Here is a 12,357-nt window from a genome sequence, read left to right as displayed (position 1 = left end):
TTTAATGAATTTAGCAGGTTAATACCTGACTTATTAATAATCTTTATTAACATATTTTCCTTATTGAATACAAAACGAACCATTACAAACTACAGCCACAATCATCAGGAGATCAGAGCCACTGAGCAAGTAGACAAGCTATAAAAAAAACTTTATTAAAAAAAATAGACAACATATGTAAACATCTTTTTCAGTCACAAAGCTTCATAATACAGCGTTTCAGGCCCAGGCCTCAAATCTCTGCAGTGGGAGCACCTTAACTGTTGACTAATAGTAATCAGCTTAATTTATCTTTCAGTGAGCTATTAAGTCTATATGAAAATAAATAACCAGATTCCGCTAAGTATACCTATACACATAGAAAATCGCAAATGTACAATAGATCTCAGCAAAAAATAACTATCTGCAGTAACATGTGAGATCGAGTCCTTATATGACAATTATCTTTTTAATGTAACTTCATTTCTAAATTCATCATAATGTAGAGTTGACTAAAATAAAGCTAAACAGGAACAGAGTAGAGGGACCACACAGATGGACACCCATCACTCCCCTACCCTCACACAAAGTGCCACACACACACAGACACACACACACACACAGACACACACACACACGATGTTTTGGTAGAAGCAAAACTGAAAACACAGTTTCTATATTTCGTGTTTCATGTATTACCGTAGGCATGTATTTCGTTTACTTTTAGCTGGAAGTTACATGCCCTCATATGACTGAGTATGAAGTAGCCAACCACAGTTTCAAATGTGATACAATTTTGAGGAAACCAAATCTCTGTTATGTAATTCAACAACCACCCAAAAGTGAAGCCAAATCATAGAATGGACCATAACACCACAAAGTGTAATTAAGGACCTGAGATTGTGCTTCAAGAATTTCCTTAAGGCAAAAGGCGCTTATATTAAAATAATCCTTTCATGCCCTGTTCATCATTGGCAGTGGCACACTTGTTAGACGACTGAGAGGTTCTAAAATGGCCAAATAATATAATTTTCCTCTTTTTTTTTTCCTACTATAGGTAGATACTTTATCACAGCTGATTAAATCACTGATCTTCCAGTTATTCAGTAAACCTTAACCAAGGTAAGATTTTAAATGAAATATCAAGTAATGTTTGCAATTAAAGTTTTTCACTGTAGGGAAAGTTTTAAATGCTTACTGTGTGTCATCTGAATAACCATATTCTAGGGAGAGAAGCATAACAGATTTAACAAAAGAACCCAGGCAAGTTTACCAAGCTCCTGGACAGCCATTTCAGTAGCTTAATAGCTCAGTAGTTTATTTGTATCATAACTCTATGATTTATAAAAGTGACTATAAAATAATTTAAAATCACTTAAAAACCTGATCTGCTATCCAAAGATTCGTTTTATAAACCCACATCTGAAAATAACTTATATTTCTCCATTCTATCACATCAGCTTGTCCCACCCAACAGATATCTAACATGTATCTACAATTAAGTGAATAACTACTATTTTAAAACACTTAAATTCTGGGCTTCCCTGGTGGCGCAGTGGTTGAGAGTCCGCCTGCCGATGCAGGGGACGCAGGTTCGTGCCCCGGTCCGGGAAGATCCACAGATGCCGCAGAGCGGCTGGGCCCGTGAGGATCCCACATGCCGCGGAGCGGCTGGGCCCATGAGCCATGGCTGCTGGGCCTGCGTGTCCGGAGCCTGTGCTCCGCAACGGGAGAGGCCACAGCAGTGAGAGGCCCGCGTACCGCAAAAAAGAAACAAAAACAAAAACAAAAAAACACTTAAATTCTAACCGTACTGCTGTTTCTTGACTTTGCAGTGTTTCTAACTGTATTTGAGATTATTAGGATGATTATGCATTTAAATAGAGAAAAGTAATATTAAATGACATGAATTTTCTTCGGCACATAATGCACGCATTGATTAATTTTTAAAAACTCTACGACAAAAGGTTTGCTTTACACTTCTGGATACCAAATCAGTGGCTACTGATGAAGGAAGAAGGAAGATCCTTTCTACAGGGAGAACACACAGGTTAGCGCCTCTCAACTCTATACAGTACGGTCTGAGTCAAATGTCAATCACTTGCTTTTTGAAAAATCTACTTTGGAGTTCTAATGGATAAAATTTTTAGAAGTTATATTCATTAAAACTTTTACAAGTTACATTCAGTAAAATTTTCTCAAAGAGAGAAATAGTGCATATTTCAGGTGAAATTTGGACATACTTATGCATTATAAGCCTACTGCTGAGTTTAGGTAGTTCAAATAGGACTCTCCAATCTATTCTAGGCAACAAATTTTTTTTACATAAACATCTTTACTTGCTAACATCACATTACTCTTGGCTTCCTGTTGCACAAATAACAAAAAAAAAAAGGAAAGAAAGGGAAAAAGGTAAAGGAAAATAGAAAACAAAAGGAAGGAAACAGGAAGGAAGGAAACAAAAATGGCACACCATTACAATTTCTGTGTGAACTAATAGACAAGGATATAAATGGCAGCAAACAAAGCATTTAAAATTGTGCTTAAACACAGATTTACATTGTTGCACATTGGTTTTACACGTGTGTAGTATTTCAAGTTGCTAGGTAAGAATCCAGTGGAATAACAATACAGTCAGGCAACAGCAATCACATATATTTTTGGAGAAGTTAGACATCCATTACTATTTTAGTAACATGGCCACAGCTTTGAAAACACAGCAGCATAAAACAATTCAAAGGTAGACACACTGTTTTCATTTGTTCACCTTAAAAAAAAAAAAAAAGAAATGCTTGAACAATATAAGGCACTTAAGACAGAAATTCTTTCTCCAGTTCGTACAGAGATGGTCGGCTCATTCTGCTCCTCAGCCTGCACAGAGGCACCGTGCAGTCCCTGCTCTGGCCTTCCACGTCAGCATCCAGTAAGGAAGGCACGTGGGGCTTAGTTCTCTCCTTGGCACCGAGGGGACAGTCAGGGGCTGGTCCTGGACTGCCCACCACAGGGCAGGCCTGTGCATGCTGAGACTCTGTTCTCTGCGGGAAGGCCTTCAGGGCACCTACCTGGCTTCTTAGGTGGGGAGGGCAAGGCAGAGGCACCATATGGACAGCTCTCTGTTTTTCAGGCAGGACCTCACTTGGCAGGTCACTATGAGGTCCAGGTGGCAAGGGGGGCGTCCCCCAAACCCACTCAGGGGGCAGGTCAGAGGCTCCGGGGGCTGAGATGAGAGCTGCACCAGCTGGTTGAGGAGGCAAAGACAGTATGTGATTAGAAAGACAGTGATGTCGAAATCAATGGATAGCAAGGAAAATAACCAGGATGACTTCCCTTAGGTGACCATCTTAAAGTGAGCTTTCACAAAAGAACCTGAACACAAACCTTACCTTTAAAATTGTTAGGATAGAATGTTTGTTTTTATGGAAAAGTACTACAAGGTTGGAAAGACTGCTTAAACCTATGGCAACGGCACCTGTAAAGAGCTAAGTCATCATCATATGCTTAGGACAATGATCATTAGAGCTGTTTAACAGGATAGATTTCACAATGGGTTAGACTGGACTAAAGTTAAGACTTAAAAATGATGGTGAATATGACTGAATCCACTCTCAGATGATGATTTGAAAAAATTAATGAAAATAAGAAAGCAGATACGTTTTTACATGTTACACCCTCTCTTTTTTGTTCTGAAGAACTGACTTACTATCACTGTAGCAAATAATCATTGGCTTCAAACTAAGAAAAAAAGAATGTTTTTTTATGGGATTCTTGTGCTAGGATTTCACCATGTGCAATTATAAATTACTAATACTTTATTGCATCATAAAAGCAATAAACCAATTTATCTAAAGACAATGAACAATAATATGAAAAAAAATCTTGTCTAGGCATAGCACTTAAAGAGATAAACGAAAAGATAAAGCAAATGAAAGCAGTTTCAGTTTTAATATACTTTATAACTGACCCTAGCATAACATTTTACAATCTAAAAAGCATTTTTCATATACATTATCTCACTTAATCCTCATGATCTATATCTGAGGTAGTTGTAATTATCTTTATATACAAAAGGAATAATAGTCATTCCCCACACAGCACCTACTGTCCATTTGACTTTTACCCCCCTAAACTCAATCTCAACATAAACCTGGGCAGCAAAGCCAGGTGATGCTGTGTCAAATGACCAGTTTTACTGCCAACTCTGCCACTAATTATTTGGTTCAAATTTTGGCAAATGACTCTCCTTCCTACCACGAGGGGCTTGGGGCAGTTATTCTCCATGTGCTCTGTTTTTGTTTTTTTTTGCAGTATGCAGGGCTCTCACTGCTGTGGCCTCTCCCATTGCGGAGCACAGGCTCCGGACGCGCAGGCTCAGCGGCCATGGCTCACGGGTCCAGCCGCTTCGCGGCATGTGGGATCTTCCCAGACTGGGGCACGAACCTGCGTCCCCTGCATCGGCAGGCGGACTCTCAACCACTGCGCCACCAGGGAAGCCCCTCTTTCTGTTTTAATACGCTATTATGTATTTAAGTTACTGACATTTAACTATACTCTTCCAAGGATCCAAATGATAAAGTCAAACAAAAGAGTAGGGTAAAATTCAAAGATTTATGTGAAAACAAATTTGTAAATGTAATCGCTTGGAAAAGATAAAATCAGAGAGCCATACAATTTTACAGTCTAACCTCTACAGTGGTGTTTGGTACATTCACCCAAGAATGCAGCCTACCTGGGGGCTGAGAAGCACTTCCATCGGACACAGTCCGTCGGTGATGTGCTGCTCTTTCTTTTGAAGAAGCAGCGTAAGATGCGTCCGCACATGCTGGAACTGTGAAGGAAGGAGACAGGTTTCCCCACACACCACGATGGGTCTCCAGTCCTGGCACGGGGGTTGGCTCCTGATCCCTCCTTCCAAAGGCAGGGCAAGGATCTGGAATGGGCACCTTGGGGTCACAAGGGACGTGTGTGCTGCTCTCGAAGGAATCTTCACCGTCAGTCTGCAGCAGGCACTTGGTGGAGAGAGAAGGCATGGACAGGAGGTTCGCGGCGCTGGACAGAGGGAGTGGGGATGGGCTGCTGGCCCCCTCGCCTGCGGCTGGCAGCCTAGTGGCGGAGCTGGTACTGCTTCGGGACTTAGGCGCCCGCTGAAAGATGCCCTCACGTTTCTTCCTTTCTTCCTTGGGCAACGGGTCTTCAGCAGCCTGTGCTTTCGTGAGCTCTCTGATGTCCAGGCCTAGAGCCACCGACGCCAGCAGCACGGTGCAGCCATACAGAGCAGACTCCGTCTTCTTCCTCTGGGGGGATCTGCTCAGACTGTTCGGAGGGGTCCCCTGAGGAATGTTGGTGGCAGGGCTCACCGGGGTTCTCTCCTCCCAGCTTTCGGGTTCCACCAGACTCTCTCTCTGGCCATCTTTCCAAAGAGGTAGATCAATGTACGCTTGACTCGGTGATTTTATCTGCTTTGGTTTTCTGTGTTCCAATCCGTCTGGGGCAAGTTGTGGCTCTTCACATGCACCTACACAGAAGTATAAATACACACAGGCTAGTACCATTTTACTGTAAAAACCATGCAAGCTATACTGTAAAACAAGGCTGAAATCTAATAAATACATATTCTAAATCAAAATACATGGAGTCCTTTGCAGTTCAGCAAATGGTTCGTCCAGGAGGACCCTAAGGAAGGGGCGTCCAGGGTGCAATGACTCAGCTCCCTGCATAGGAACAGGTGAGCAAGTCCTCTGCTGTTTCCTGTCCTTCAGGAAGTGGATCTTCACTGGCATAGAAAACAGAAACTTCTATAGAAACAAAGTCATCAAGATACAGAAATGCACATGCACAGACAGCAGCAGGAGGACACGTCAGACAAAAGGTGCCCTTGTGCGTGACCTAGGTAACTGGGCCACGCCCCGTTGCTACAGGAACCATCCTGCGTAGAGCAGTGAATTCTTGGCACACTTCAGACTATGGTGGTGCCCAGCAGCCTGTTTCAACAAGCTGCCATTAAAGTGTAGGAGCCCCGCATCAGAAGAAGATTCTCTAGAGGTCAGAGCTCCAAAGGGTAACATATTCTGCTACTGGAGAGGAAGCTATAATTCTTATCACTTAGGGCTTAACCATGAACGACTGAAATGACGAACTCCCTCATCTGGTGTCCAGAGCATCCCCGACAGAGCCACCCATGATTTCTTCAGCCTTGTGTTCACTGCACCTAAAATGTGCTCGGTTCGCTAGACCAGCCGGATGCCAGCTTTCCTCCCAACAAGCCCGTGCTCTTCCCAGCTTTTCTCCCTTGAAGCCCAGTATCTTCCTCTGCTATCTTTCTCCCCGTGTCCTTCTCCCACTGTCCCATTTCCCTCAGATAATTCTATCTCAAAATCCTGCCTGGCCCTAAGATGGCCTGACACTGCCCTTCTTCCCACATGTGATCTTGGTTCCACTGAAGCCTCTCTGGTGTCGTTCGGTTTCCTCCTTTTTCTACTTTCAGGTCACAGCCGGCTGTGAGCATCCCTGCAGGTTTCATCTTGTGAGGGGTCTTCCCCAAATAGTGCCTTCATCAAGTAGGCACGAATTGCGCTTTGATGGGTTGAATGCACGGTAAGCCATCATTTTTTAAAAAAAGAGGGTAAATGCTGTTGACAAGTAAAAGCCATAGGTTTCGAAGCATACTGAGCACTTCCTTTCCCACACTTTCCTCCTGAGCTGTCATGAATCTACATGGATCCATCACAATCTTTTCTAGTCTTTCTATGACTGACGGCATGCATTCGCAGCCCCCAAACCAAGGTGAATATAATCAATATCTACATAAGATCAAACTGTCCTTTTAGGATTCACTTAGGCAGTCAGGAGATACTGAAGACTTGCTATGCACCAGGCCCTGGGAGTAGAGTGGTGAACAAACCAGATAAAATCTTTGCCTTCGAGGAGTTGACATTCTAATTTGGGGTGACAAAGAACACACACACTACGGGTGTCCATGCAGTCCAAGAAGGATTTCAGGGAAGAGCGATGCGTAAGTAAAACTGGGTACTGAGATACAGGGATGGGGAGAGACACCACTGCAGCTAAGGCGGTCAGGGGAGGTTTTCAGGAAACGCTTGGGCTGAGACAGAAACACTTAGAAGGATGAGGCCCCACAGATGGAAGGTGGGAGGGGGACCTTCAGGCAGGACAGACTGTGTAAACCTTTTGCTCAGGGATCCTTCTAATGAACTACAGGGTTAACTTAATGGAGACCCAGCTGAGTCAGCCAAATACATCCTTTTATTTCCTCCAACTGTCCTGTGGAGGAGTTATTCATAGGATCAAAACATTCTAAGAAAGAATTAAAAAAACTCAGGGAAAAAAAGCAAGAAGACTTTTTTTCAACAGTCACAAATAATGAAACTTGTACTATAGAATTAACGGTTTTATTACTATTAACTGTTCTTCATTAGTCCTCAAACGCCATCTGATGATGAATCGTAGTGTATAATGAGAGACCCTCTTGCCGTTACAGGCGAGAAAGAGTCAGAGTAATGAATCTGACATCAGAAAGCATCTACCGAGGGATTACACAGCACCTGCCTTGTGTTTACCTGGAAGTATTTATGGAGATATTTATGCTGAAACCACACACTTGTGATGAACACAGAAGAAGAAAACTAAACATGGGCAGTAGGTGATAAGGTGCTTGTAAAACTGAGCATAGCATTGATCATAAATTCAAGAAGTTTATACTGTGTTTTGCTAAAACATCTCTAATTTGACCACAGTACCAAAGGGCTGTCTTAAATTGTCAAGGATAAAGACCAATTTGCTTTTCTTCAGAGTTAGCCATCATTGAAAATTTCCAGCAACTTCCAAATCTCTTCAACCTTTTAATATCTGAATATTGAATAGGAATACTGAACACTGAAAGCAATGATGATTCATTTAAACTAGAGATTCCAGTGTAATACTCTCCAGCAGTAGTTTTCCACAACTAACCCGCTTGACAATATTTCATCAGGTCGTGGGGTGGGAATATAATCTCAGCAGAATTTCAGGGCGCCTACATTTTCATATTTACTATTTCCTATACTACAGTAATTTGGTTCTATATAATAAATTATACTAATTTTTCTGGTGAAGAATAAGAGTTACAAATTCCTAATAAACAATGTGGAGCCTAATTACTTTCCGCCACGAAGACTGACAGGACAGAAGATAACTTTTGAGCTTACTGTAGCCACTGCTACTACTCAGTATATGTGATTCTGCTAACCTTTCCCACGTCACTTCTAGAACTCTCAGAGGCTCAGTCTAACTCAAACAAATTCTATTTCCTGAAGCACATTTACCTGACTGGTCCACAAATAATGAAGCCAGCGGCATGGTTTTCTGATTTTTTATTAAGATGGTTGACCAAGGACTGTTGCCATCTGAGAGAGGTCTTATTCTACAAGAGAAAAATGTTTATTTTGATACAATAGAACCATATGACACACAAATTAGGTTTTGGCGGATACACGCTAACAATATTTTTAGGTAGTAAAGAGAACATATTGGCCTCTATGTTTTGAAGAGCTAAGAAAGTACAGATAACACCTTAACATGAGAGAGAGAATCTTTTTAATTGATTAACTAAATAATAGTTGATTTAGTAGGATAAACCCATTCTAGAAATTAAATTATATTCAGGTATCTCTGTATTACTCTAATTGCTTTTTAAAAGTTAGGTCTGGCCAGTGCAATATTTAAAAGGCACTGCTATTTATCACAGTACACACTGGGATGCCACCAGATGTCACACAAGTACCTTTCTTTGCAGTCAGTTCTTTCTTTCATTTGAATGGAATTTGGACCCCAGGTACAACCCTTTTTCTTGAAATTCCTTTTTACATCTTCAAATTCTTCTTGTCGACAGACCGTGCTCCTGCCCCAAGTTTTATTGCTTTCATCTGAGGTCACTAAACAGAGAGCATCATCACTCATTAACCAATTAAAAAATTGTTAAGTTAAAATGAATCAAATCAGTTGTAAAACTATCTTAGTCAAAACATGTAGGGCTTCCCTGGTGGCGCAGTGGTTGAGAGTCCGCCTGCAGATGCAGGGGACGCGGGTTCGTGCCCCGGTCCGGGAGGATCCCACATGCCGCGGAGCGGCTGGGCCCGTGAGCCATGGCCGCTGAGCCTGTGCGTCCGGAGCCTGCGCTCCGCAGGGGGAGAGGCCACAACAGTGAGAGGCCCGCATAACACACACACAAAAAAAAAAACAAAAAAAACATGTAAACAATTGAGAAACATGAAAACAATGAAGAAATTATTTCTTTCACCCTACCGCTGGCAAAGTTCTATCTCTAATCATAACAGCAAGAAAAGTGAACTAAATTAAAAGATACAAATTTGAGGTAAATTAGCCATAAAGAGTTGATTGTTTATTTATCTATGTATTTAACATTATGCAACAGTTAGGATTTCATTTTATTTTGGGGAAAAAAGGTCAAAGTAAACAGTTAACTGAAAACAAACTTAGTACTTAATTTTGTAACCAAATCAAAGTTTTGAACCTAAGGAACAAAGGTATATTGTAAAATTGTAATTTAAGCCAGTTTTTCATTAGTCATCACAACTGTTTGGCTTCAATTACCTTTAAAAATCTGAACGTACGTAAGTTTCCCCACATCTTGCCATATTTCATCCCCTCTCGGGCGGTTTACACTCACGTCTAACACCCACATGTTGCTGACACACGTATATACCACCCCCCAGCCTCTCTGTGCACTGACAGTTGGCTTGGGAATCACTGGGAGAGTGGCTGTTATTACTACACACTTAGAAAACAACCCCGTCACACACCAGAGGTTCTGAAAACATTATGACATATCTACACAGGGGGTAAAAATATCTGCTTTGGGTCTAATTGAAACTCTCACAGTGTGAGGATGCCAGATGAATTAGTATATTTATTTTTTCCACCAGGCTGAACACTCTAAAACCAAAATACTAAGTGGTATTTTGAAGAACAGATCTTCCCCGACTTATGATGGGGTTACATCCAATAACCCATCCTAAGTTAAAAATATCATAAGGTGAAAACGTGTTTGATACACCTCACCTACGAAACATCATGGCTTAGCCCTGCCCACCTTGAATGTGCTCAGAACACTTACACTAGTCTACAGTTGGGCAAAATCATCTAATGCAAAGCCGATTTTATAATAAAGTCAAATGTCTCATGTGACTTACTGAATGCTGTACTGAAAGTGAAAAACAGAGTGCTTATGTGGGTACAGAGTGGTTTTGAGTGTATGGGTTGTTCACCCTTGTGATGGCGCTGGGCGGATGGTACCCAGTATCACTGCCCAGGAAAAGATCAAAATTCAAAATTCGAGGGCTTCCCTGGTGGCGCAGTGGTTGAGAGTCCGCCTGCCGATGCAGGGGACGTGGGTTCGTGCACCGGTCCGGGAAGATCCCACATGCCGCAGAGCGGCTGGGCCCGTGAGCCATGGCCACTGAGACTGCGTGTCCGGAGCCTGTGCTCCGCAACGGGAGAGGCCACAACAGTGAGAGGCCTGCGAACCGCAAAAAAAAAAAAAAAAAAAAACAACGCAAAATATTTTTTTCCTTACCAAACAATGAAACGAATGGAAGTAACCTTGAATTCCTGATTTCAGCTTTCAACATATCCATAAGGAGGCTACTGATATAACTAGGTCATGCAAATGTTGCAGGCAGGCGTTTAACAAAATGGCTCACGATACTATTTCACTTTCTACTCTGTGGCCTGGTCACATCACCGATTGTGTGGAATCTAAACATCATTTATTGTGAGAACAAGAAAATGAGAATAAGAAAGATAAGACCAGATCTTGCTTTCCAAATAGTTCTGACACCTCCTAAATATCACAGGGTTAGAACTGGCTATGGATGTCTGCTTAAGTTGGATCCAAGTCAGTTAGTGACAGAAAGCCACCCAGAAGCCCCCCGTGGGGAAGAAAGCTCACGCTGTATTGCCCGGAGTCGGGGGATCACCGTGGGGCTGCTCGGTGTACTGAAGCTGCTGCTATTCAGGCTCCTCCGTTTGTCCAAGTTGGGGGAGGCCTGCACAGTTATTTTGTGCTGGAAATCTGTCAGATATGGGAAAAAAAAAAATGAGAACTGAGAGTCCATGGTTTTAGGTTATTCCCATAGCCCCAGCTTTCGCACATGGCAATAAAAGCAGGAACTGCCAGACAGTAAGAATATGGTGTATCTCAAGAGTCTGTTTCTAGTTTCTTACTTATCTTCCATTCAGGGCTCATGTCCATAAACAATGACTCAGAGTCATGACGCACGGTGAGAGACACATGCTCACAAGGAAATAAACTATTACTGCGTATTGCAGAACTCACGGTCTTCCGGGGACAAAGAGTTACCTTCATTCAGTCTGATAGAGTTGAAAACAAAATCGAGGTGGGAGACACCCTGGGTTTACATGAATCCTGGTTCTGTCACTAACAGACTACAGACCCCAAACTAGTCAGGAGCCTCTCGGCACTGGTCCCTGTGGTTGTTGGCTAGAACAGCAGACACCTCCCAGGGCTGCCGTGGTGATTAGAATGGAAAGCGGACTTTATGCGGGGCTCCGGACATGCTACCCCAATGTTTACTACTTAGCCTGTCACATTTCCACATGACCATCCACTCTTCATCAACCTTCCTCAACATTCAGGTCTGTTTCTTTGGGTCTTCCTTTCCTGATGCAGGCTCCCATGTCACAGAAACTTACATTAAGTACATTTTTATGCTCTTCCCCTGTGGATCTGGCTTGTGTCGGTTTAATTTTCAGACCCAGCCAGGGTCAAGAGAAACTCCCCCTTGCCTGCAGTGGAAAGCGTTTTGTGGTCAAGGTACGTACAAATGATGGTTACTATTACCTAACTGTAATATAGGGTAGCTGTCATGCCAGAGATATGCCAAGAACTATGGGAATATACGGAAGAAAAGTCATATTACCAGAGGAAAGAGGAGGGTGTTTGGGAAAACTCTGTAAACTGCCAGAAAAATTATCAGAAACTTAGAAGCAGGTAAAAGAAATTACTGGATGTTCTTTCAGTGCAGTGCTGACCTTAACCTCCGACTGATTTTCTATTGACTGGGCTATTTTTACAACTCAGTAGGAGCAGAGGTTAACTGGTAGATTTTGCCTGGTGATGATGCAAATGGCTGCTGTCTGGTGTAAAAGAAAATCCCAAAGGTTATGATTTACTGCCATATTGGGTTTGTATTTAGCCTAGCAATCTAATCCTAACATTTCTTTACTAAATTGACCATAAACACTTAGGTCCTCAAATTCTCATGTGAACCAATTTTAACTGGTTCCCTCATTAATTAATAAGTTGAATAAAATCATTGACACATGTTCATTTCACATATGCAA

The 12,357-nt window shown here is 42.2% G+C and overlaps 1 protein-coding gene across 2 annotated transcripts in view; it reads right to left on the bottom strand.

Annotated features, from left to right (window-relative positions):
* MAP3K21 (mitogen-activated protein kinase kinase kinase 21) overlaps positions 1-12,357 on the bottom strand; it is a 51,403-nt gene continuing 39,046 nt past the window's right edge. Inside the window, exons 6-10 of one of the 2 annotated variants that reach the window (XM_081244574.1) lie at positions 10,943-11,065; positions 8,756-8,906; positions 8,298-8,395; positions 4,706-5,491; positions 1-3,217 (exon numbers count right to left, since the gene is read on the bottom strand). In XM_081244574.1, the coding sequence (XP_081100700.1) occupies positions 2,790-3,217; positions 4,706-5,491; positions 8,298-8,395; positions 8,756-8,906; positions 10,943-11,065 (1,586 nt within the window). In that variant the 3' untranslated portion in view covers positions 1-2,789. The remainder of the gene's footprint in view (positions 3,218-4,705; positions 5,492-8,297; positions 8,396-8,755; positions 8,907-10,942; positions 11,066-12,357) is intronic. The other variant, XM_081244575.1, reaches the window with a different exon arrangement.

Source organism: Mesoplodon bidens (genome assembly GCF_964165515.1).
Source record: "Mesoplodon bidens genome assembly, chromosome: 1".
NCBI classification, from domain to species: domain Eukaryota; kingdom Metazoa; phylum Chordata; class Mammalia; order Artiodactyla; family Ziphiidae; genus Mesoplodon; species Mesoplodon bidens.
Note: the sequence above shows the minus strand (reverse complement) of the source record. Positions and strands in the feature narration are given on the sequence as shown.